Raw genomic sequence first — 27,720 nt, 5'->3', positions numbered from 1 at the left:
TGGGGTAATTGTGAAGTGCTGAAAAACAGCTGTGGATGGAAACAATTCCACCCTAGCACAGGCTAAAATAACTGCAGCATGATAAAATGTTCTCATCGTTTGGGAATCACAGAAACTTGTCAACTAATTTATAATTATCCCAGAAACAACAGTGAGTTTTTTGCTAACAGAGGTCCCATTCAGAGATTCTTCATAGCCCATCCATAGGGGTAAGTTGTGTTCAAGTTCCTCATGAAAGACAAAGATGTTCATCACGAAAAGATACCTCTCCCAAGCTCTCCATTTGATGTGCATCCTCACAGAGATTGGGTTCAAGAATGTAACCTCTACCAGCTGTCTGTTCTTGAGCACACTTATGGGCTTGCCTGAATTTGTGGTTTGCTTGTTTAAAACCTAAAACACCCTCACAGGTGTTTTGATGGTGGTGATGACGACGACGACAATGATGATAATGATGTTGATAATAAGCTTATAATAAAGCAAAGTAAACAAAAACCAAATAAACACTGCCAACCTGCTTGAGCTGTACTGAACTTCACATAGATACGCATGGTTCCACGCAGGAAGCTATTGCAGGGTCCCCATACGCTTATTCTGCCACAGCTCCCTTTGACGCCCCCATTCCCAGAGCCTGAAAATCACATGAACTACGGTATAAAGGTGTTGAATTCCAGAGGAGTGGTGCTTTGGTCCTCTGTCAGAGCCGTGGGAAGCCGGGCTGTCTTCAGAGAGCATCCAGAGGCACATGTCAAAAGAGTCGTCGTCTCCTGCCCACTGAAGGGACCTGTCAATCATGAATCAGCCTTTTCCAGCTCCATCAGCACAGATAAGCAATTGTTCTCAATCCTACACCTTTAAAATGAAAAAGACTGTGCTAGTGGTAAACTTTCTCAGCTTTTACAGAAATACTTTTTAGAACTGCAATACAGCAGGGACTGGACTCGGGTGCCTTCAACCCCGACTGTCAAGCCCTATGCCTCTGGAGTGGCGTATCCTTCAGGAATGCAGAAGCAGAACGCTTACCAAAGGAGGAACTTGACTACAGACGCTGAGACCTGGCCAAACCAGTCTGTGCCAAGGTGGACCCCAGCACTAACCTTTCCCCCCATTATAATACTAAAAATCATGCCCAGGATGGAGATTTAACATGCTAAGGAGACATGCCACTCATGACAGCATGTGCTGTCCACTGTGTCTACATGCACAACTTTCTCTCTTCCTGCCCCTCCATGCTTAGAAGTCACTCCTTTCCCGTCTTAGCCTCTTTTAAAACTTTCCCTGGCCTTTGGGGAGTCAGCCTGAAGGACTCTTTGCTTTGTGCTATCTCCCTTGCTCAGAAGCATAAGCCCCAGTAAAATTCTTGCCTGGAATTCCCGTTTGGTCTTAGTTAAGTTCTTTGCTTGAAGAGCCCAAGGACCTGAGCTGGTAACAAAATCTGTATGTGGACACAGGCTTCAGGGGCAAAGAGAGAACCAAAGCATGTCCTTACCCATTCACTCTTTGATTCAATCAAGATTTTTTGTTTTGTTTTTTAAAGGTTTTATTTATTTATTTATTTATTTATTTTATTTGAGAGAGCAGGAGAGAGAATGCAAGTGGGGGAAGAGCAGAGGCAGAGAATCTCACATAGACTCAGTGCTGAGCACAGAGACTGACTGACGTAGGGCTCAATCTCACAACCCTGAGATCACAACCTGAGCAGAAACCAAGAGTCAGTGGCTTAACCCACTGTGCCATCCAGGCACCCCTCACCAAGATTTGTGAACCAACCCCCAGTCTAGGTTCTCAGTTAGGTTCTAGAGGCACAAAAATAACGTTTGCTTCTTTCTCACAAATAGTTCACAATCTGGCAAGAGAGACAGACACGTAAACAGTAAATTATAAGACACCATAGCAAGAACTATAGGGAAAACTTTCTAAGCCCCACCTTCCCTCAGCGCATACACTCGCCAGATTAGTCAGTATGAACCCCGTCATGTCTAGACATAATGGCTAGGCAGTATACCTTATGGATGGTTTGTTGAGTGTTTTGTGTTTTTCTGCATTTCTTATGCTTCCTTAATCCCTAAATGAGGAACCTAACTGCAGCTTCCCTTGGACATCCATCCGGTAAAAGGAGTGGAAGTCCAAGTCTCTTGAAATTCTTCTCTTCCCAGGTTGGTCACCTGTGGTGCCACTAACGTGCTCCCACCACCACTGTGGGGGCTCTTCGCTTGCCCCATGGGGGGCTTCCTTTGGTAGCTGCTACTGATTCTGTTTTTCTTTTCTGGAATGGATGGGAAAATCTTCATTTCACACCAATATTTGTGTCTCCTTGTTAGGCTGCAGGACAGGAACATACCCTGCTGGTATTTTTAGTCTCCTGTCTTGAGAAATTCAGGTCCAAGTTTCCTGGGGTCTGTTTGAAAGGCATTGGAATGGTACTGCCTCGGTTTACACTGAACATTCCCCTCTGGCTCTATGCTAGGCTATACTCCTGTGGTTCTCTGCAGGGTATCTCTGCATATCTAGGCACTCATCCCAGAGGCAGGTGATGGGGAGCAGAATTTGTCACCCTAAAATATGTCATTTTGGCTTGAGCATTATTTTGAGCTAAAGGCAATCAAAACCTAGCAGACTCAGGAAAAATTCTTTGCTTCCCACTCAACTCTTCAATTTACATTGGAAAAGGGTCCTGTACCAGGAGGAGAGCTATTGCCAGAGATAATCTTGCATAACAGGGGAACTTTTGTTTTCCAAACCTGTCCTCTCAAAAGTCCTTCCTAGATTTGGTATTCCCAGGCCACTACCACTGCTGGCATAGTTTGATGGGGCTCCTAGGCTATGAAATTTGTTTGTTTTTCTCCTGTGAATCTGTCTTGTATCAATTTCATTATTAGACCGGCCAAAGAACCTAGAAGGGAAGAAGGAAAAATTTTTTCCACCCTTACACAGGCATGAATTTTGGTCTCCTTACATTCTTTAAGGGTCTTAACCCAGGTTTCGAGGGGCCTGACTACACCACTACCAATCAGCTTGTCATGCAAATATCTCCTTTTTTTTTTTTTTAAACCTTCTCTTTCTCATCATGGAAAAAATATTCCTTCACATCCTAGAGTTCCCATGGTAGGAATTTAGATTAGCTACTTTCCCCGGCAGTTACTAGAACAAGCAGGTGTTTGCAGATGTTCCATCCTTCTGGTCCAAAGCAGCTTGAGAAGAAAGCTGAATCCCCATCATGCCCTACATTTGTGACATTCTTAATTCCAGAGAACTGAATAGAAACTCCTAGTATCCCTTGCAACTTTTCAGAGTGAAGAAAAACTTTTTTACTTGTTCTCTATTTTTATACCAGAACTTCTTAAAGCATGTTAACTTGCACAAGGGAGAAGGGGAAGGAAAGACAACGGAGTTACTTATTTAGTGTACATGCGAATAGACCCACACTGGGTAACTCGATTGCATTTCATCTCCTTACCCAAAACATGTTAGATCTGCAATGCCAGGGAGCTGGAAATGCTCTTAATAGGAGAGAGGAGTGAGTTGGTTTTCTCTCTGTGGTAACCTGTGGTGTGGCCTTTGGGGAATGAGGCATTCCTCCAAACCTCATCCCAATGCAAAGGGCCATATTTTAGTCTTTTCAGAATTCTAATAGTAACTCTTACAAAGTCTTTCCAGTATTCTTACAATCATCTGAAAGTGCTTGAGAACGAACAAGGTCAAACCGAAATCTTTGGGTCTTTAATCAATGGACAACTCGTAAGCATCTCCTATGCCTCTGATATATTACTAAAGCCTGAAGTGTTACAGGATGTAAACAGAACTTGACACTCAAGCAGTCTCATATGGGAGACATATATTCACATTATGGTCAAGAGAAAGGGCCTCATGGAGTCCCTTGCACATAGAAAGCTCCTAACAAATACTGGCTTTGGTTATTAGCTTCTGTGCTGTAAGAGAGTCACATGAGACTTTAAAAAATTGCTATGGCAGCATGGAGAGAACCTGTCAGGAGGGAGCTGTGTAAGGTCTTACGGAAGAGGTGCTTTGAGCCAAGCACTGGAGAATCAGTATGGAGTTTTCAGGGAAAAAGGAAAGAGCATTGAAGGCAAAAGGAACAACACAGAGAAAATCAAAGGCTTGGATTTATCTTAATCTTACTGAAGGAACTCCAAGTGTGGCCAGTATCAACAGAACACGGAGTCGAAATGATGGGGTGGGAGAAGATGCAAAGATACAGGTAAATTGGGCCCAGATTAGGAAGGACTTAACCTCAGGGCTTGTTCTGTAGATAATAGGGGCAGCATTTTTAGGGGGAAAGTGACATGATCAAACTTATAATTTGGAAAGATCACTGTAGGGTAAAAAAATAAAAGGGTATGACTGGCAAGAGGCAGGGATGCAATTGGGAGGCTCTTGTGGGAATGGGGGTGGTCTGAGCAGGAGGGGTCTAAAACAGGCAGTGAGCAGCAGAGGAGAGAGATTGGGAAGCATATAAAAGACAGGCTTTTTTCATTGTGAATTACTATGCTATTATTCTTCCCAAGTTATTGAGTATAGTTTTTAATGAGGTTCATTTCTATAAACTGCAAGTTCTTTGGTGTGGGGGATGGAGGGAAGAAAGAGTGAGACTGGATTTTGCCCTTTCATCCTACTACTGTGTTAAGGGTGCTTGAGGCGGCCTACCCTGTTAGACTTTGCAGGCGCCACTTGGTGGCAGCTCCCGGAATTACAGGCACAGGACCGAAAAAGAGTATAATCAGCTCTGACCAATGCTTTCTCCCAACCTATCTTGAGATCATGACAAATGTCACGCTGAGATTCCATTGCACTTTTTTGGAAGGGATAGAAAATGCTCTTTCTTGTCCCATAGGGATCAATATTTACAGAGGCTTGCTTCAGCTAACAAAATGAAATGTTGCATTCCGCGTAAAAGAGTAGAAAAGAGAGTGGGAGGGAAACAGAGGCTACTAAAGGTAAGAGCTCTGGGGTTACAATTTACAGATTATCCCAACCTGACCAACAGACTGCTGTCAGTTATAGAACAACGAAGGAAGCCCCCACGCCATGGGCCTGTTATCTGAAATCAGGGCTCCTCACTGCTAACAGCAGCATAAACAACAGCTGTTTGATGCTAGGCTTGGGGTTAAGGGTACAAGAGTCAAAGATAGATGACTGGTTTGATCTCGGTTTAAACTGCATCCTCAGAAACGAAAGTGAAAAATGAGACCCTGGATTTGACCAAGCTCTCTTTCATTCATATACACCCTTTACATAATCAATCCATTGTCAGTCCCAGAAACTCCATCTTTAAAATCTTCCAAATGCTTCCTAATGTGATCACTGCCTGCCACGTCTGCTGTTGCCACCACAGTCCAGCCACCGACCTGCTGTCCTGGACTCTGCAATGACCTTCTGGCTGGCTTCGCTGCTCCCACGGTTTCTCAACACACTGACAAGAAACTTGTGGTCCTCCCAAACCCTCCTTGTCCCTCCCCTGTTGCTTTTTTGACCTATGACCTATCTCCCACCACCTTCCCTCTGCAACCCTGCTCCAGCCGCTTTGGCCTCTTTTCAATCCCTTGTACACACCAGGCACTCTCCTGCACTGGGGTCCCTGCACTTGCTGAATCCTCTGTCTAGAATGTTCTTCCTTCCATGGCATTTACCTAAATAGCACCCTCCCCCTCTCTCTAACCCTTTAGCATGCTTTGATTTTTCCCATGAGATTTTTTCCTGGTATTTTGTTATGCATTTGTTTATTTGTTTATCTCCCTCCCTGGAATGTAAACTCCATGAGGTCAAGGATTTAATCTATTTTATTTACTGCTATATCCCTGTGACTGGAATAATGTCAGGCACATGGAAGTTTCTCAAACATATGAAGAACTGGCTGACCGAATGAATGATACACTATTCTTACTTCCTAACCCAGACTCACCCCACCCCTGCCCCAGTCCTGAAATAACATTTACCTTTACTCTTGCAACCCATCAAAATCACTGTAGGCCAAGCTGGCCTAAGTGATTTCCCACAAAATGAGGGATGGGAGCAGGCTTTGGATCTGGTGAATGCTTAGTACATTTTCAAGGCACCAGATTATGCTCTTCAGACCACTTCAGCTACTGTCAAGAACTCAACAGCTGCGTCAGCTCTGCCCAGGAAGGGGGATTTAGAATGTGCATCATTTTAGCCATAAACTTCAGAAGGTAAGTGAAGGCATATCCTAACTCTGAATGTCATAGATACATTCCATGGGTGCATTATGTAAACAAATATAAGCTTAGATAACTAATGCATGATTTCAGTCTTTTGATCAAGAAACTAAAAATTGGCACCTCTTTGAGGAAAAATAAAAATAAAAGGAAACTTAATTCTAAAGGAACCCAAGCATCTCAAAAGGGAGCTTTAGTCAAAGGCCAGGGTGCCCTCTACTGGCTATTGACAGCTAACAAAATCATGGGGGAGGGGGCGGGAATCACAGAGGTAGCAGCTTTATATTTAAATTCATAAACGGGATTATTAAAAAAATTCCAGTCCCTTCAAAGAAAACAGACTGTGGCTATAATGAAGGGAAAGTCCTGTTCAGTCCCTGTTTTGGGGGAATTAAAGATTACTATGAGGATCCAAAGTTTGGAATTACAACAGGGTAGGGTAAATGATACAATCTAGAACACAAGATGTGCATGTAATCCACCACACAGGGATGTGGGGTGATGCCTGAGCTGAGGTTTGTAAAGGGGGTGGGAGTTAGCCAGATGAAGGGAGTAGTGTGGCATACAGAGGCACAGGCATAAAGGTGAGAGAGAACATACTTAAGGACCCCAGGCTTTGAAAGCTGGGACAATTACTATTGGTTGTCTATTCAACCAGCAGCCTCATCTGTTTTCCCTTGCTGGTTTGTTTTCATTTGTTGGCAGAAAGTACCCAATGCTGACATTTCTAACTTCTCTAATGGCCAGACATGGCCATGTGACCCGATCCCGGCCAATGAGATGAAAGGGATCATATGCCAGGAGGTATCATTTCTTTCGTGATAAAAGAGGAGACACTCAGGAAGAGAGCACACCACTCTTAATCTGCGTGTTGAAGTTGTCTTGTGAAGGTGTGATCATTGGAGTTGTAGCAGCCATCTAGTGGCTACGAATGGTGACGTCACCAGCACAGTGAGGATGCCATTACAGAGCTGCTGAACCACCCCTGCCTGGGACCACACATCTCTGCACTTATTATGAGAGAAAAAATAACCTTTATGACTTAAGCCACTCTTGGTTACATACTATGTTATTTATGGCCAAAACATGCTCATTGATACAATCCTTGTTCTGTGACTTGAGGAATAGTGGAAGGTGTTATGAAAGCTGTAACACAATGAAATTTGCATTTCAGAAAGATCAGGCTGATAACAAGCAAATTAATACAAGAGGGTAAAATGAGGGGCCTGAAGGCCACCTGGGATACTTGCAAAAGTTTAAGTGTGAATGGGAAAGGGAGGCCGAGATTAGGGCCTGATCTCTGAACTGCTAAGAATGGAATATAAGGTTGGTATTAAAAAATATTTAGAATGTAAAATGGACCGGATATGGTCATTCATGGGGGGAGCTAGAAGATGAGATGAAGGGAGGAGTCAACAGTGAATCCCAACTTTGGGGCTTGGAAAATAAAGTGGATGGACATCTTGTTCTTTGACATATAGAATTTAGGAGAAGTAGCACATCAAGGATGGGATGGAGGATGGAAGTGTTGAGTTCTCTGGGTTTGAGGAGCAAAGTAAGAACCAGGAATCCATTGAATTTTACATCTGAGGCTCAAAAAATCTGGATTGAAGGTAAAAATTTTCTACATACTCATATGAACATGGTAATTGAAGCCACGGCAATAGAGCTGGTCACTCTTTGGGGACCATATATAGAGCAAGGGAGACAAGAGAAGAGGGTTCGGGAAGGGCTTGTGATGACCAACATTCCAAGACAGATAGGAAGAAAAGCCACATTGATTCTAAGAAACAGCAAAGGAAGAAAGCAAAGAGAATGAGGTGTCACAAATGCCAAAGAAACAGAAAGGTTCCAGAAGGCAACTTCCTACCACAGAGGACATAAGTGAAATAGGGTCAGAAAAGGACACCCTTGGAACCTTAAGCAGGGTGGTTTCATGGAGTGCTGAGTGAAGAAGCCAGAGTTGGCAGAGTAGAAGGGATGAAATGGATGTGACCCAAGGAGACCTTTATTTCAAGAAGATACCTATGAAGAGAAGGAGAGAGTTGGAAAGATAGTTAAGGAAGGCGTGGGGTCCAGGGAAGGGAATCTTTTCAAGACGAGGGAGGTCTGAAGGTGCTTACATACTGAGGGGAAGGAACCAGCAGAAGAGGTAAAGCTGAGGTACGAGAGAGGGGAAAGAGGTGTTCATTGAGAGAATGAGGTCCTTGAGGTTTGGGAGGGGAGTTGAGGGGCATAAACTTTGCAAACCAACTTAGATCATAGTTCCTTAGCAAATTAACTCTTTGGTGAAAAATTCAATCCCAGTCAATACTGGGGCTCTCCCACCTCCCCCAAATCATGCAAGAGTCCTAGCACAACATCAAAACATCTGGATAGCCTCTCTGCTTAGTGACAGTGGTTAGCAAAGAACACAGAGATGCTCATTCTTCAGGCCTGCAGGGCTCAATCTGCTTTGAAGGAGACTCTGAGCCCGTAGGCCAGTCGTCAACATCCTTAGATTTATCATACAGTCAAGCCAGCATTCCCCACATGCTGTTACTAAGTCCCCATTACTGGTGGGGGTTTCCCTCTCCTCTCCACCTCCAGGATCCTTTGGATATGCAGGAAATGATTCTCCCCTTTTCTCGCCTTTATAGGCTATCCCTTCTCTACCTCCCCCCTCCCTTCAAAAAGCTTGAGTATTGGCAGAGAACAGGATTTCCTGCAACTTCTGTTTTTCACCTTACCCCAAAATATCTCTGAGGTAAAGGGTGATGGGCATGGGGACAGGTGAAGAACATAGAAAAAGCACAAATTATTATCACAGTAAATTATTCTGTCACAGGGGTAGAATCCAAAATTCAAGTGGAGGAATGAATCCTTCACAAGAGGAAAAAAAACTCTTCCACGGGATATTGCTAAGTTGGCAATTGTAAGGGGAGGACAGGAATTTAAGCATTTTCCAGCTTATGGGAGAGGTTGTCTACTGAAAGTGATTAAGATGGCACAGTGGACAGACAAGTTCTCTGAGGGTTGTGGTACGAGTCCAAAACAGCTGGTGTGAGGAAGGGGAAGGGAAGACAGAAGTACTGCTAGGCAATGTTAAGTCCTTGGCTGAAGTTAGAAAACACACGTTATTATGGCATATATCCGCATTGCTGTGTGATCTTCTCCAGCGTGGTTGGCAACCGTAGGGCAGGAAAGAAGAAAACACACAGTTGGATGCATCATGGGACTGGACAGGATGAGAAGCTGCCAGAGACATGGCAGGAAGACAAAGGAGACCAAGGTGCTGGCTAGAAACTGGTGAGAGTGGGGGACCATGGGATGTAGGCAGAGACAGGTTCCTACAGTTTAAGATCTCAGAGGAAACTCAGTTCTGAGTGGTGGTTGTGGAGTAGAAGGTCATTGGAGGTGAAAATACCAGAGTCTGAGGGTCTAGAAAGTTGAACTGGCTATTCATGCAGACAGTGAACATAATGAGGATGAAAATGACATAGTGGCAAGGAAATCTCTGAGCCACATCTCAAAGTCATCAGTGCCTGAGGTGGGAGCTAAGTGGCAGAAAGGACAATAAAGACAGGGAAAGCCAGCCAGCATGAGCCTCCCAGTGAAAGGGTTGAGTTCTAAAGGAGAGAAGTTGTCGTTTGGAAGCATCGAAGGAAAACCTGAAGGGCACTAACCTTACACCTCTCAGTAAGCCCTTCTCGGTATTGCCTCTCACCCATGGAATGCCTACAGATGATTTCAGGACCACAACCCAGAGATTCTCACTGGGACTCTGGTCTAGCCTAACACATCATTTTAGACAAGGAAACCAAGATCCAAGAAAAAAGAAGTGACATGCAGGGTCCCTCCATCCGGTGGTCTTTTCACTATGCCTCCCAATGCTCAGTTTGGGCTCCCCTAATTTATAGTTGCCTTAACACTAAGCAAAAAAAGGAACAGAAAGAAGACTTCTTTGAAAATGTTCTGTTACAAATGTTATTACCAATATTAGCAGCCTGTCAGAAGCAAGGAGTGGTACAGGCTTTCTGGATAACAGGTTTCAAAAGGGTTTGCTGCGTGGAAACTGTCATTGAGGCTTGAACCTAGAACTGAGGTTCTCTGTGTGGCCCTCTCGGCATCCCTAGGGAGAGCTCCCACCACAGAGAGAACTAAGGACTCTTCCTCTCTTGCCCCTTCTGCCAAATGATGACACCGTGAGAAGATGGCTGTCTGTGGACCAGGAAGCAGGCTCCCATCAGATGCCAAATCGGCTGGCACCTTGATCTTTGACTTCCCAGCCTCTAGAATTGTGAGAAATAAATGTGGTATTTTTGTTATAGCAGCCTGAACTAAGACAGGGATCAATAACAGCTCTTGGGTGGGGGGAGGACCTGGCTGGCTCAGTCACTATAGAACTCATGACTCATTGGGGTCATGAGTTCAAGCCCCACATTAGGTGTGGAACCTATTAAAAAGAATTAATTAATTAATTAATTTAAATAACAGTTCTTACCTAATTGGGTTGTTATGAGGAACTGTGAGAAACCACCCATGTAAATGTTTAGCACTATTCCTAGCACATAATATGTAGTTAATTAATGTTATTTATAATTCATTTAACCACCCACAAGAAATTCTACTCCTATGTATGTTTGTCTAATTGTGTCATTTTTTTAACCCAAGCTCCCTCTCCTCTATAAATTGATGTGGGGTGAAGGTGAAAGTAAGTTCTGTGTTCCTTCAGAATTGACAACGTAGCCAACCTCCTCAGTAAAAATTTTGTAGGGATATGTTTTCTCATGACTATACTAGTTGGAGAGACTTGAAAATATGGCATAAGCCCCACTTAAGAGCTGCCCTGCTCCAATGTTAGCTGTAAAACATGATATCACACTATCTCAGGGTCTGACCATCAGTTGCATTTAGTCATTCCCTACCCTTACTCTGACATTGGTGATAGCCCCAAACATGCAACTGTGATTTGACATTCTCAGAAACCAATCAGCTCTGTAATTAGATGTTCCTTCTGAAGTGTTCACTGTCCCTCCTCAGGTCAGAAGAATGAAGTCAATCATTTTTGGAAAGCAAAGCCAATGACTCTCTTTAGATGCATGGGCAAGGGCCACTCAAAGTCTTCATTCACTTAAACAAATGCTGAGTGCAAGGCCTAGAATTCCCCAGCTAAAGATTCCAGAACCCTCTAGCTGACCTGCATTAGAAAGCACATAAAATGCCATATCTTTAAGAGAAAAGTGGAGGTGGTGTTGTGAACATTTAATAAAGGAGAGTCTTGATTTTCTTACAACTTGGACAGTCTCTTGCAATGTCCAGGGAAGAGGGAATTTGACCGGTACAAAGGTGCATTTCGACCTCCTGGTAGGAATGGCCCCATGGTGGAAATTATTGCATCAGGTCATCAGAGCATGGTGAATCTGAATTTATAATCGACAACTAGCTGAACTCAGGTTAAACACACTGAGATTAAAATTTAGCTTTCTGTATAGCTTGCCTACACAAAAACCATATAGATCAGACGATATGGTCTTTTCAGCCTGTGTGACAGTTTCCCACCAGCTGGCATCCCACATTGCTTGGGTGAATGTTGAACCATTGTTAAATAAATAAAGCCTAGGCACCAGTCCTCCTGAGGCCTATTACATAGGGCTGCCCGTGTGAGAAGGAGCTTGCTCATACCAATCAGTGCCTGAAATCTGAAGCATCTGGCCCAACGACCTCAATTCTAGGCTTGTATTTGAAAGCACGGTTTCATTTCTCTGTTCATTTAGCATGTCCCACCAATGCAGCAGCCCCATCAGTCTGTTACCATGCCTGAGCTTCAGCCCTTGTGGAGAAGAGCCTGCATTTTGAAGAAGTCTCTGAGGACATTCCAGAGGTAATTTGGGGGCATTCCACAAAACTATGTGAACATACCTATACTGTCAAACATAGCCTCTGTGACGTCAAGTTTATAGGCCACCCAGACAGATGAAACATTATTTCTGGGTGTGTCTGTGAGGGTGTTTCTGGATGAGATCAGCATTGAATCTGTGGATTCATTACAATAGCTCGCCCTCCCCAATGTGGGTGGGCATCATCTAATCCATCGAGGGCCCGAAGAGAACAAAAATCAGAGGACATAGGACTCATTTCCTTCCTGCCTATCTGTGCAGGCTGGGACATAAGTCTTCTCCTTTCCTTGGACTGGGATTTGTACCATCAGCTTTCCTGGTTCTCAGGCCTTCAGACTTGGACTAGAACGACATCACTGACTTTCCCAGCTCTCCAGCTTGCAGAGAGCAGACTGTGGGACTTCCCAGCCTCCATAATCACATAACCTAATTCCTCATAAAATAATCTCTATTATATACATGTGTAGATAGATAGATACCTTGACAGACAAACTATTGGGTTCTGTTTCTCTGGAAAACTCTATTAGACCCTACAAAGTTTCTGAAAATCTGCAGAGCCTTTTCACATAATTACTATCAGAGCCTATATAGTACTTATGTAAACTGTAATTGAATGTCTTGGCATTCTTGTTAATTTAGAAGATAACTCCCTAGTACCTCGCCTATGGTCTTGATATTCTATCTCCTTCCTCAAAGGAACCAGGACTCCTTAAAGCAATGGCCAATTTCAGTCTGGGGCAAGAAACCAGATGAGCCTGTACATTACTTACCAGAAAGCAAGGATGCCAGCAGAGAATCCTAGAGTTGCAGCAAAAGGACTCAGAAGCCAAGTTGATGGGATTCACACGGGCCAAATTAGGGGCAATCTGAGTAACAGTAAGGATAACTCTAACAATCGAAACAAATTAAATATGTTTAGATCCATGAATTCATAATGGTACTTACAAAAAACTACTGGTCAGTACTAGAAACGCTAATGAACAAAAATCAAGAATTTATCCCGCCTTTCCTATATACACTGTTCCACTGGGAAATGAATAGCACATAAAAAGAATTTTCTCTTTATAGAAGTGTTCTAGAAAATAAGTAAAGAAGGAATGATAGAATTAGAATATCATTACTTTGTAATTCCTATTAATATACCTAAGGAATGATCATCAATAACTGCCAAAATCACAAAAAAGAGGACTGATCAAAGATTAAATGCCTCTTGATGGAAGAACACACAAGAGACAAAGGTCTTGTTGAAAGTTCAAGCTTGAATTTGATCAAGCTACTTCTCTAGATCCAACCACCAAATTATTAGGAACATACAGAACACACTGAAAAATGAATGAACTTATGATCTTCAACAAATTGCAAAAAATAAAGATATGGAGAAGACATCTCCAGTTTATCTGCAGAGACCTTCCAACCCATCCTCCAAATAAAAGGAAGCAATATTGATGCCCCCGTATTTCCTATGGACTCTGGAGTGATCCTGTTTCCTTTTAACCTCAAAGTCCCAAAGCTTTCCCAGGACCTGAGCCACAGCAACGTTCTTATTGATATNCGATCCCATAACGCCAGGATCACACCCTGAGCCAAAGGCAGATGCTTAACCGCTGTGCCACCCAGGCGCCCCTTATTGATATATTATTTAATTCTCATACCTGTCCCTCCCATTCCGGTGTTCTTTAAATCCCACACCTCATTGTCTTCAGTGCATTTATATAAACTGAAGCCTTACCGCTATCAGCCACATGAACACTAAATATATCCTGATGTCACACAAGATCTCTAGTTCTGGGAAGCTCAATGGAATTGGGAAGATGAAACTGGTACTAGAAGCTGGGCTCCATAGGCTTGGCAAAGGACATCTTACTTAAGGTAGTTGTCAAAAGCAGAAAGAGTCGAAGAGCACATCTGAGCCACAATACTTGAGGTGCAGACAAGAATAAGGAGTCAGGGGGATCTGATGTAGATTAAATCTAAGGGCAGGTGAGATTATGAAAGGTAAATAAAACAAGTGCCAGAAACCAGATGGAAACAAAACTGGAGGGGAAAGAGGAAGAGAACAATTGAGAGAGACTGAGATTGAATATAAGGGAGAGGGAGGATATTGATGTGGTTTTGTTTGCCCAGCATTCCTTTCTCAGTTAGAGAGGTGTTAATTCTCCAATGCAGAGCTTTGCCTCTCCTATTCCACAATGGAGGGCAATGACCAAGGCTAGGACTCTCGTGGGACCCTATCCACCTAACCATAGTCATCAGACCACAGTGACTGGTCTATCAGTGGACAAGGATCCAAGCAAGTTCTTCCAGGAGGTTTTTCTACTTAGATACTGGAGACAAAGGGCCCCTCTTCCTGCAAGGATGAACACTTGGGTCTGTCAGCAATCATCTTCCCATGATGTGCCAAGAGTTTTCTATGGCAGGATAGAATAAAGCCAATGTATGAATAGAAGAAGAAATAAGAGCTGAGAAGTTAGAGAGAGAGAGAGAGAGAGAGAGAAGCCCCAATGACATTGCTTGAACCCCTAAAACTTAGTCTTGCCTGAAGTATGTCCTTGAACTTACCAATTACATGTATGAATTTATTCCGTTTTTTTTGTTTTAGTACATATTAGGTTACTGTCATTTGTAATCAAGCATTTCACTACTATAGAGTAGAACAAGCACGAGCTATAAGCATTCCAAAGGCTCACAGGGTATGTCTTTTCCTGTCTGCTCAGCCTCCACGGATCTGGTCTCCCTACCTTACCACCTCCATTCTTTAAAGCCCCATTGTCTCCAACCTTATGAGCTCCTGCTCTCTCCCTGGCATGAGCAATAAATGATCAGTTAGTGAACGCATTTGAATTATTCTAAATTGGAAACAGTCTTCAAATAGCCAAATGTCACTGTTTAATGTTATAAAAGTTTGCTGAAAAGAGATGCATAGGGCATTTGGAAAATACAATTCATTTTCCCATTAACTTTACCATTTCAGAAATGTTTCATAGAGGAAGACTTTGGAGCAAAAGTCAGAACTGATTCTAGTCCCAGAATCTGAGACCTTTGGTTTGATATTATGAAACTACATGATATGCCCACTCTGTGCCAAGTATTATTTTTTTTAATTTTAATTTTTTTATAGATTTTATTTATTTGAGAGAGACCGAGCATGCACAAGCTGGGGGTGGGGGTGGGAGAGAGGGACAGAGGGAGAAGGAGAAGCAGACTCCCCACTGAGCAGTAAGCTCAACATGGGGCTTGATCCTAGGACCCTGGATCATGACCTGAGCGGAAGGCAGACACTTAACCGACTAAGCCACCCAAGCACTATTTTAAATACTTCACTATGTTGACTCATTCAATCCTCAGCCATCACACCGATGAAGTAGGTAGTATTATATTCTCATTTTACATAGAAACTGAGGCACAGAGGGTTTAAGAAATCTACTCAACATAACGAAGCTAGTTAATGGGGGGGGCAGTCAGGTGCTTTGAATTTGGAAACCTGTGTCACTCACCCACACAATACAAGTTATTCGAAAAACTGTGTCCATGGTGCAAGGAGAGACTGGGTTTTGGAGTCAGAAAAACTTGAGTTAGGGGCGCCTGGGTGGCACAGCGGTTAAGCGTCTGCCTTCGGCTCAGGGCGTGATCCCGGCGTTGTGGGATCGAGCCCCACGTCAGGCTCCTCCGCTATGAGCCTGCTTCTTCCTCTCCCACTCCCCCTGCTTGTGTTCCCTCTCTCGCTGGCTGTCTCTCTGTCAAATAAATAAAATCTTTAAAAAAAAAAGAAAAAGAAAAAAGAAAAACTTGAGTTAGAATTCTGAGCCTCAGTTCCTTCATGTGTAAGACTGACTAACACCACCTTTCTCCTGGGTTTGTTGCATGGACTGAATGAGATGAATGTCAGTTGCTATGGGAAACACTTGGAAAATCCCTCTTCCTGCAAAGCAGAAAAGATTAAAAAACTATTGCGATGATTTTTGAACAAGAGACTTGAAGCATTTTCATCTTTTCCTAGGAAAGAGGCCACTCATATGCAGTAATGCAAGAAAAAATATGTTAAAATGTCCCTCTTTGGTTAGAAATCACGCTTGCTTGATTTTTATGTTTTTATAAAAGCACAGGGAGATATCCGCCACAAATGAGGTAAGAGTTGCAATAAGATATCACCGTGGGCTTATATTTTCTGCCTTGAGGGAAAATAATAAAATGTGTCAGAACATGTCCTCCCTCACCCAGGGAATGCTCAGCTGATGGCTGGCACAGAGGCTGGGCTGTGTGTGCAGACAGAGGTCCTCTATGTCCTGGGTCCTCGCTGGGGGAGCCACCACGGGCTTTGGGGACAGCACTGTGGAGACAACTGAAACGTCCTGCCTTCAGCAGGGGCTAAAATCGACACAATTAGAGTCTGAATAGGGTTTGGCCCTGTGTGGAAGGAAGCCTGGAGAGAGTGCAACCTTGAGACTCCTCTCTCACCCAAGGACCTGACATTTCCATTTCCTTGTGACTTAAAGAATGAATGCAGGAATTCCCGTATGAGTATGACAGCACAAGACAGAAATGTTCCAATTCTCCTCCAGGATGTCATACAAAACAAGATTAATGGAAACGATGTCATGATGGGTAATCCCACTTTGAACAAAACTGGGGAGCTAGATAATCCTTAGCCTCAAAAAACTTCTAAGGGCTGTCCCAATCCGGTGCAGAAGCTCCTTAGGGAGAAGCTGTGCAGGGCTGGGGGATGCTAAGGAGCTGGCCCAGGCGCACAAGATGGGAGCAGGAATACACTTCCTCCAGGTAAGGGGCGTATCCTGATGTGATAGATAAATCGCCCTTGAACATAGTGAGAGTAGCAAGATCTCGGGAGAAAAGGTCAAAAATGGATTGAGCAGAAGCTACGTTGGGAGGGAGGGTGGGCACAGTGCACCACTCCAAAATCCTCCTGGCCCTACTTACTCCAGCCAAAGCACTGCATCCCCTTCCATGCAAGCTTTGACTGGCTTTGCACAGATCAGGGGGACAGAACCTTGCCTTGGGGTGAAGGCTGCTTAACTCTCAATTCCTGGGAACGCACTTTTGTATTCAGCCCTGCAAAACCCAGAAGTGTGGAGGATAGGAGCCAGTAGATAAACACTTCCCCCCTTTTTTTCCCCAAATGAGTATTTCTCTTTGGTAGATTCCAGTCAATTTTGTGGTAGATGCCAGTAGCTCCTCAAACACTAGGTGCTAAGCGGGAGGACACCTTAGTAATGTACCTTTGTATTGGCCTTTTCTGCTTTTCTGTCCTAATTTCTAGCTTGCTAGGATCACAGTCCTCAAAAAACAAGACAAAACAAAACAAAACACCGTACCTACACGCAAGCCTGTGTCTCAGTCTCTGCCTGCTGTTGGTATCAGGCTAAGAAAGTTAGTACGAGAAATGGCCCTAGAAAGCAAAATTTCAGAATGGGATTTTGGAGCTGATCACGCACAAGCCCAAAGGCAAGACCCCATTATGGTGGTCATCGAGGGACAGAGCCCCACAGTGAGTTCTTACCTGCCAGGATTAGGATTAGGTGCAGGTAGAAGCTGGAGAGTGGCCCTTGAGCAGTGCAGGGAAATGGTAATTATGAGGATTGTGACACTATGAGGATTGTGACATTCACTGGCTTTGGTAACTGTTTTGAATACCCTGGGGAAAACAAATTATAGCTGCAGGTCAGCCAACCGTAAACTGTGAGAACCAGGGCACCTCCAGGGCAGCATTTAGGAGACCCCATATCTGCTGCAGCTGTAGGACACACCGTGCTGGAAATCAAGTTCAAAATCCATCAAGGAGGCAAAGTTGCAAAGAAAATTAAATCAACAGTCTCAGATAGTTCCATTATGTCAAAGTCAGGAAAAGTGGGACCCAGAGAACTGGGGTAGAGCCACCTCAGTGGACAAGGCCATCCTGAACTTCCAGGTCCCCTGAAATCATCCCATCTGAAAGTAGCCATTCCTCCCTCCACTTCGCCTGCTTGGAGACCCTGCGAAGACTGTGTCACCTGAGGCGACAACTGCTTTGTGAGGGCCGCCCACTAGGCTGATAAGCAGTGTCATAGCTCCGCACACTGAGAGCAGAGGAACGCGGCTCCTGCACTGGGAGAAATGGTCTCCACACGGAAAGAAGAGGCGGCCAGCACGCCCTGGCAGGAATTAGGGGAAGACGTGTGGGTGTGATCTCAGGAGTGTTGCAACGGGTGTGCAAAATATAAGGCTGGAAAAGGGGAGCATCTGCTGGCCTAGGACCCTCCTGTGACTCAGCATCAATACCTGGAGCCACCTTAATATGTCCGTGGGACAGCTCCTTGCAGCTTGGATATGAGACGCCTACAGTAAGTGAGGGGAAGATGGCGAAGCTGCTTGGCATAATAAAAAGGAAGAGGTGAGAAGGTTTACGGAGGTCAGTTTGTTAGGTGGGATATTTTTCCAGATGGTAGCCATTTATGCCACTACCATTTATCGATTAGACCACTAGCTTTGCCACTTAACTAAAATGTCTCAATTTTTATACTTTGAAACTACACTACTCACAGACTAGCGGTTGCCTGGAGGTGGGGGTAGACACCGGGAGAGACTGTAAATGGGCACTAATCTTTTTGGGGTGATGGAAATGTTCTAAAACTGGATTTCGGTGAGAGTGCACAATTTTATAAGTTTACTAAAAATCATTACACTGTACATCTCAAATGGGTAAATTCTATGGTAGGTAAATCTTTACCTCAGTAAGGCTGCTTTAGAAATCCAAGGATATTGTTTATACTTTGTAACTTTAATTACTGTCTCTGAAGACAGCATTTCTTGAAGGTTACTGTCCAGGTGAAATGCTGTGACCTACCTCTTTCCAGCTTAGCCTCAGAAGGGTGCCATGACACTATAGTGTTGTTCCTACACGACAAGCATGTGACCATTGTAAATGGCCAATTGGTCATGTTCTAGCTGGGTAACTATGACGTGTGTGACCTCCAACCACACTTTCTGTTAGAAGAACAAGATCTCTGTTCCCTTCCTGAAGATCATACATTATTTCACTGGGTATCAATGAGATACCCAGATGTGCCCAAAATGACTCACTCATTAAAAAATCAGTTCCTTAAGCATCATGCCATTGGAAAGAGGGGAACTTAAGCTCTGTTTATGCATGATGATCAAAAAAAATCAGGGAAATTTGTCAGATTTTTAACTGGTTAAAATATACATAGTTTTTGGTTTTTTTGTTTTTGGCCAGCAGAGGGCAATCTACGTCCCATGAAACTACTTTGGGGGAAGAAACAAAAAGGGAAAAAAGAACATAAAACATAGGATAATCAGATGGCATCAGAATGTTGGTGACTGCGTATGTTAAGTCCGTCAGTGCAGCTTTCCTCAGGCTCCGGAGCCATGTTCCTCCTCCCATCTCTATTTCCTACATAATAAATTCAGATCTGATGTTCCTAAAAAGAAAAACCAAGGCAAGAGCAAAGGGTGTTACTGCTTATATCAAGAATTCACCTGTGCGTTCTGTGATACTTTCAACGGACCCTTCATGGGATGTGTTGCACTATGCGGTGAGAGGAAGCTCAGTCCTCCTCTCCCCTTCTTAGCCGCAAACCACGTCTACTAAGGGAACCTCTTCCATGGCACTCACACATCGAAGGGTTCCAAAACTGACCCAGGGTCTCTCAGAGTGTGGCCCCAAGACTGGCTGCAGAAGAACCATGGTGTGGGGCAGGATGCCAGGTAAGCCTGCAGAGACTGGGCCCCACTCTAGACAAGTGGACCGGAATCTCTGGGGTCAGGACCCAAGACTGCATTTCAGCATGCACTCTTGATCATTCTGACGGGGACTGACACGTGTGACTTGCCGTTATAAATAAGAAAAGCGTGAGATGTGACACTAACCATCTGAGGCAGTTGAGTCTCACCGTAGACATACCTCTCCCTGATTCCCTCACAAGACAGGAAGTGAGCCGTAAAGCATGAAGACTGGAAAGAAGGTGGGAATTCTAAGTCAGCGCGGACTCAGACCCAGTGTGTCTTTTCTGTCATCAACTTATGTGGGGGAAACAGTGGGAGGCTGTGGATTTGTAACACCACTCTGAGGGTGGAAACGCGCACGTCAGATCTACTGGAACAATCAATAAATGTGAATGTCTCCAAAAAAAAGTCAAAGAAAAAAAATTAGAAAAAGTCAGAAAACAGCTGGCTTTGTATTTAAAACATTTTTATGGGGATTAGCACTCCCCAAACTTGCCTGAATCTGAGAACCACTTGGGAAGCTTGCTAAAGGCTGACGCACACCCCTCCCCAGGCATGTTTATGCAGCCACCCTCACCCGGCTGAAGTGGGACCTCTCAGGTCTGCAGGGAAATGCCTGGATCTCCCAGCCATCGCTGTCCACAGAAAGTGCCTGTCCGGGGTATGAGCACAAAGAACAATTTCCTTGGGGGAAATAACTGATGACTGCATCTATGTTTTGTCACGATTCTCACCACCGAAGCCAGAGCCTGCATCTCCGGAAGCAGCCGGCCCTTCGTAAGTTTATCCCGTGGGGCAGCACCACTTAGCGTGGGCCGGGAACCAGGAACCTGAAAGAAAGGAACATTCTCGGGCTCCATCCCAGACCTCTGCGGGCGGGGCCCTGGCATCCCTTTTGACAAGCTCCTCAGGATTCTGACGCCTGTGAGTTTTACAAGCACCACAGGAGACTGGTTCCTAAACATTCTGGAAGGAGATACACCTTCCTAGGCCCCTCTACGGGCAATCTGATTCTGACAGGTTGGAATGAGATGTCTGTGAAGCACCCCCAGGCGACACTTGTCATCTGCAAGTTTAGGACACTCTAGGTACCTTTGCAATTTCTTTACCTCCTCAAGTCCTGGTAGAGACAGAGGTTTGATAAGATAATGTAAGAATCACTGGTGGAGCTTCTAGTAAATTCAAGGCTTTTCTGAAACTCTAGCCAATCACTGTATCCGGAACAGGGAGGAGAGAGCAGCAGATAATGAATCCTGTTCTCCTGCCATCGGTGACTTCCATGAACCAGAGGTAATGTCGACGGAAATGGCTCTGGGACGAACCAGAGGCCCTTCCCCACAGGCAGCATGAAGAGAGCAGTGCCTGCCACTTGCGATGGGGGCCAGGACCACTCCCATACCTAGCTTGGTTTAGAAAAAGAGAGGAATGTGATGTTTCTTTTACCAGGCACACACGGAAAGATTTTAAGAAAGCTGAAACACTAGCAGGGAAATAAAGTGTGAAAAATGTTGCTTTTAAAATGTCGCTTCTCACTACCTTCTGCTTTATCTCCTCCATCTCAAATTCTATAAAAGAAACCTTTTATAGGACCCTATCGTCTCTTAATTTCAGCATCAAGCTGCTCACTGTTTCTCTCTCTTGCTAAGATATTTCATAACATTGGTAAATTCTCATTTTTCTTTTCTGTGCTCTAAATCCAATAAATATCAGACGCTACTTTGGGTAAACGATCAACCTGTTTACAGAGCTTTCTTCCAGTATATCAACCCCAAAGAGCTAAGAGTTTAAGGTTTAAAACCTAAGTCTTCAATCAAAATCATATATATTGAGCTTAACAAAGTGCTTGATAGGAGTAATAAATAATGATCATTTCCATTTCCTCCCCCTTGAATTACAAGTATCATCTTATAAAAGTGTTGAATGTGCCTGATTTCCTGGTGTGAAAAGAATGATAGGAAATTCAAACACAGCTACAAATACAAACATTTTTACTGCTTAAAGGCCACTAAAAGCCTATAATCAGGATAGATTCTGCTAGGCGAAAAACTCTACAGTTTGCCTGCCTGAAATATAAAGAAAGAAAAATTCCTGATTTAGTGAATGCTGCATTTTTTTCAGACAACACACAGTAGTGCATGTGAGACCCTTGTTTCTGAGACCATGTTTGCCATGAGGAAAAAAATAAACTAGATGACAGAGAAGCCTCCAGATCTCTTTGAATTTTCTGTATAAATATATTCCCCACCCCCTGCTGCAGACACCTTCACTTCTTGTCCGAAGGAAGTTACCACAATCGTAGCCTTGGGTGAGTATCAGCACCTGATCACATAGGGTAGAACAAAAGTCCAGGGTTCCTTTTCAAGAAAATGGTATTGCCTTCGATGTTGCTCTCCATTCTTCTGCCTCCAAAGCTGACAACCTGCTGCACTCCTGTCAAGAATCACAGCTCTTCCTGTCTCGAGTGGAAGGCCACCATGACTTAGGCATACGTGACAGCGGAGTGACATTCAGTGGCCTGACCTTGAGATTCTTAGCATTCATTTATCCATTATTCATTTATTCACTTTATTTTAAAAAATAGCCTTGTTCTTTTCCTTGACAGCTCCTTTAACACGGGGACTCATAATAGGTTCCCAATTGCTGGGCCTAGGAATTGATGGTGTGGCCACCTCTCCATGTTGCCCTGAAAGTCTTCAGCCACCATCACCCAGAGTTCCAAGTGGAGGCTTCAGGCTGCCACTTAGTTCAGCATTAAATCCTTCTATGGCATCACCACCATCCCCATGGCATGAAAGGCAGTCTGCATGGTTCTTAATTTGGTTAATAAGAGAGTCTTAAAATAGGAGCCTTAAAAAACCTCCATAGCTCCATTCAGACCACTAGAGGCTGTCCTGAAAACACAGTCTCGAGATAATCCTGGTTGCCTAGATCCCTGCTAAGCCTACACAGAACAGGACTCAGCACTTTCCAGGAGATATGTTGTATACCATATGGTCTCAAGGAAATTTCAATTCTTGGTCATGTCATTCTTACTGCGTACTTATTTCTGGCAAAGAAAATTTTTTCTCTTTAAGACCTGGCGGACTTACAGGAAATATAAAATGGGACAATTGCCTCACTGAACTTGTTTTCTGTTTTAGTTCACTTCAGTTTAGTTCTGCTTCTGTTTCTACCTCAGTTTATCCTGCAACTCGTCTTAGAACAAGTGTTTGGGGTGGGTTCAACTTCCTCAGTCGTGATCTACAGAATTGCCTGCTCTTTTCATTATTTAAAGTTTTGTAAAAAGGAATTTACTATCCTTCAATAAAAATATGGAATTCAGGTGGTACTGAGCCTGGTGAGTCTATTATTAATGTTCTCTAAGAGTCCCTCAAATAAATATTAAGTTCTTCCTGGAAACTGTGGTCATGATACTTTTGCTTCATTTGATGTTGATTCATAATGAGATTACTCTTTTTGGGGCAGGGTCTTGCTGTTGGTTTCCCTTTGAATTTACAGAACTATTATTCCACAGGGACAGCTATCTGAATATGTAACATTACAAACAACAGAGTGGTTCAATATGGTTGAATGCACGCATGTCTCTTTCTGGACTGTTCTGGACAGATCATCTTTTTTTCCTATCATGGCATCAATATCACACTATCCCAATTACTATAACTTTGTTTTATGTCTAGAAAGAGTAAGTCTTCCAACTTTGCTGTTCTTCAAGAAGAAATATCCCTTTGCATTTCTCTATATATTTTATGTTTGTCAGTTTTCACACATACAAGAAAAGCTTCCTGAGATTTTGGTTGAAATTGCACCAAATCTATAGGTCCATTTAGGGAGAAATAACATCTTTACAATGCTGAGTTTTCCAATCCATAAACATAGAGAGTCTCTTTACTTATTAAGGTCTTTTTTTTTCTCAAACATGTTTCATAATTTTCTGTGTAGAGATCTTACATAATTTTTATTAGACTTACACATATGGGTTTGAATTTTTGTAAGTGATTTTTCAAATTGCTTTTTTTTTAAATTTAATTTAATTTATTTGACAGAGAGACAGCCAGAGAGAGAGGGAACACAAGCAGAGGGCATAGGAGAGGAAGAAGCAGCCTCCCAGCGGAGAAGCCTGATGCAGAACTCAATCCCAGGACCCTGGGATCACGCCCTGAGCCGAAGGCAGACGCTTAACGACTGAGCCACCTAGGCACCCCTCAAATTGCTTTTTTTCTAATTGGTTTCAAGAATTGATCTGTAATACCCTAACTCATGTAGCTGGCAAAAATATTATTTTCATATTAGAGCAGCTCACATATAGAACTTCATATATTAGATTAAACCTATTCATGTTAGATCAGAATATTTGGACTATTAGCCTCAGCCTGGAAGAATACAAAGGGCACCCAATATATAAAAAACATGTGTATTTTCTCAGAAGCTCAGGAAATACATATTCTGTAGGCACAGCTCCCCTCCCTCACCTTCACACATGTGAGCACACGTGTGGAAACACACACACACACACACACACACACACACACACACACACACACAAGAATGCTGGCTTTGGCCAATCTATATTTCCCTATTTCTTTCTCTTTAAGCACGAAAGACAACAAAAGTCTGGTTGAAATGATATGTTTTATTTGTGTCTCTGAAATGATATATTTTATTTGTGTCTCTGAACATTCTATCCTTCTGATATCATCACTGATGATATCTCCTGTAACTTCTCGAAGACTTCCTTTCCCCACTTTCTTACCCTCTCTCCCCAATTCCCTTCTTCTTAGGATTACCAGCAAGTTTCCAGTGTCCAGGCTCGTTGACTTTTTGCTAACGAAACTTCCCTTCCTGCCAGAGAGGGACATCTGAGCTCGGAACCAGATTTGGCTGCATCAGGAGGCCATGGAGACTGAAGTGAGACCCCTCCCCCGCCAAAACTGACATGAAATAAAGGACCAGAGCATTTGGTTGTGTCTTCAGCAATATTTATTGGAAACGGCGATGCTTCCTGTGGTAAGAGGTTTATACATGAAGCAGTAAGATTTGCCTTTCACTCCACATGACCCACTACCGCAGGCAGCTCATCCGAAGCAGCACGTCACCCTCTGAAGGAATCTGCACAGCTAGATAAATAGAACTCTGCACACCTAACAGGACTTTTTGACTGATACCAAAAACCTCCAGAAACAAAAAGCCACTCATAAGCTTACACACAGTGCTGTACACACAAGAAAGTGGGATAGAAGGGACGGAAATAAAAATAATGCCCGAGGTGGGAAACACTTCCGCACGTGCAGCCATACATCTTAAACTGCTAAGCACAAAAATCATCTTTATTTGGTCCTCATTGAGGGCAGAATCTGCACAAATGATGCTCAAAGAACACAAGGTGGAAGAGGAAAGGAAAGACAGGTACTGTTTCTTGGTCTAGGAGCTAGTGGAAAAATGGTTTCTGATGTTTTTCTCTTTGTGTCTCTGTGCCAAATGGACTCCTGAAGCCCGTAATTCATAAATAAAACTGAAGTGAAGATATTTGTTCCCTCGTCCCTGTACCTTCAGAAATGGCCTAAATACATATGTGGTTTCTCTGTGGCAAGAAACTGAAGCTTGGAAACCAGATGTTTTCCCATTTCCTTATAACAGAGGATCTCTTCTCTTCAGCCTCTCCTACCACGTGCTGACTGCTAACTGTCTTACTTAGAAATACAGCGGGAGTTCCCCTCTGGCTTTATGAGCAGGGAGGGAAGAAAACTGGCTGTCCCTCAGAAATAGGCATAATTGGGAGGAACAAAAGTGACTATTGTCAGAAAAGGTTTTTAACTCACATTCAACACTTTCCTACCGATAGCATCAAGGGACTGACTCATTCAGACCCCACAACAAGTTGCTGGTGAGGGAGGCTTTCTTCCATAATTCTGTGACTGACATATCTGGGAGGGGACAATGGGAAAGCAAGACCTATCTCCTATTGAAATGGAGAACCTGAGACCTTGAGATGGCCCCTGGGTGATAGATAGTATCTTCAGTAGGATGGTTTTACTGTAATGTGGCTCATGGTCATATTCTAAGAAGTCACAGCCTCCTGAGAACCGTGTAAACAGCAATTCAGTGACTACTGGCTGGTCTCAGATGGTGTTTAAAAAGCACATGCCATGCCCGCCAACCTAAGAAGATACCACCCATCACCATGACTCTTGTGGGATCACACAAGTCAACCAAAGATACTTGGTGGGGCTTGATGACTTGGACCACTGCGGCCTGCATTTGGGATGTGTTGTAAGCAGCATTACCAAAGCAGTGGTTAAACTTAACTATCTGGGTCAAGAGGAGGTAAGCCTGTCAGCCTAACATCCTAGTGGGGCAGGGCAACCAGAATCTCCACATAGTTGATGGGGAAGAAGCCTGACTGGCCATGAAGCATCCCCTCATACCAGTTCTCATCAATTTGGTTAGTGAGTGTGATGATATCACCCTCTTTAAAACCCAACTCCCCTTCATTTTCAGGTTCGAAGTCGTACAGAGCTCGGCAGCAAGGCTGATCCATTGGGGCACCTGGAAGTGAAAGCAGAAGAGAAGAACACAGAAAGACAGGGGGTATTTAACTCACATATCTACCACCACCTGCTTAACCTGCCCGGCCTGCTGTCCCCCTTGCTTCCTCCCTCACTCCTCTTTCCTGCTGAAGCTTCCTCTTGTGGCTAGTTCCCAGTCCGCTGCGTGGCATCTGCCCTTCACCAGTCTTCAGAAGTTTTCTCAGATTCCCGGAAGTTGTTGGATGCCTGCTTCCATTTCCAGTATGAAAAATGGCCTCATCTATGCTTGTGACACATGCAACACCGTCCACTGAGGATTCCCTTCCTGACAACGTCCAGAGATGGGAGACCCAGTGACTTAAGGAGTTTTAATGAGATTTAGGTTAATAGAATATGGTCAGAATCCTTTGCACGTTAGCATTTTAAAATCTCTGTACATATGAAAGAGTCAAGTTCATTACATGGACAATGCTTGGCAAACTCAGAATAACAGTACAGTTCTCACTTTTTAAAGATAAATACTCCAACCTCTGGAAAACTGCTGTAATGTGGTAAAAACAAAACAATATAAGACACTGGGTTCAAGTTCATATTCTGAATGACCTTGCACAAGGCACTTCCCTTTCCATTTCCTTGTCTAGCATTAGGCCTAACAGAACCTACTCCACACTACTATTGCGGCTATTAAGTGAGATTATGTAAAAATTATATAACTTACCCTTGGTAAACTGTTGCATGTATAAGGATGAGTACTTGGGTGTTCTGGCATACAAAAAATAACATACTCTGTCTGCCTTGAGTAAATAATGAAGAACGGAATCGTATCTTAAAAGTGATCTATTTCAGATGACCATCTATATTTAATACAGTATGCATCCACATGGGCACGTAAACTCAGATGCGTGCATGCAGCCTCTGTCACCTAGATGACTTTAAAGGGAAATAAAACCATCTGTTTTTTTACCTTAAGAAAGCACAAAATGAACAAGTCTCCAAAGAAGAGTGAAGTATGTGGTTGGTTCTGAACAGGAAGAAGCGAACTCATCACAGCCAGTGACTAGTCTTTGCAGCCAGCTAACTTCAAAGAGCCGCTGCTGTGTATATCCTACTCCGGGGGTTCCGAGCAGCGAGGTGAACACAAAGGGCAGACAGCGCCAACTGTCACCACAGACCTTACTTTTTTCCTTCCCGGTCTCCTGAGAGCACCTCATAAAACCTTTCCTACTACAGAACGTCAAGCACTGGACTCCAGGGCAAAGAGACATTGCGTTTCTTGGAAGTCTGTACCCAGTGTAAGATCGTTTTCACTTCTTCACCCAAGAAAATGGTTAAGGTTGAAAATGTTTCAAGCACAGGCTTTTACCTCATCTGTGTATAGGGGGTGGA

At 43.6% G+C, this 27,720-nt stretch overlaps 1 protein-coding gene across 1 annotated transcript in view; it reads right to left on the bottom strand.

Annotated features, from left to right (window-relative positions):
• Positions 1–24,750: 24,750 nt before the first annotated feature.
• SH3GL2 (SH3 domain containing GRB2 like 2, endophilin A1) overlaps positions 24,751–27,720 on the bottom strand; it is a 205,701-nt gene continuing 202,731 nt past the window's right edge. The window contains exon 9 of the mRNA XM_034663957.1: positions 24,751–26,353. Coding sequence (XP_034519848.1) covers positions 26,154–26,353 — 200 coding nt within the window. The 3' untranslated portion in view covers positions 24,751–26,153. The remainder of the gene's footprint in view (positions 26,354–27,720) is intronic.

The sequence above is a fragment of the Ailuropoda melanoleuca genome, chromosome 7 (assembly GCF_002007445.2).
Source record: "Ailuropoda melanoleuca isolate Jingjing chromosome 7, ASM200744v2, whole genome shotgun sequence".
NCBI lineage: Eukaryota > Metazoa > Chordata > Mammalia > Carnivora > Ursidae > Ailuropoda > Ailuropoda melanoleuca.
The sequence above is the reverse complement of the archived record's forward strand: the minus strand, read 5'-3'. Positions and strand labels throughout refer to the sequence as shown.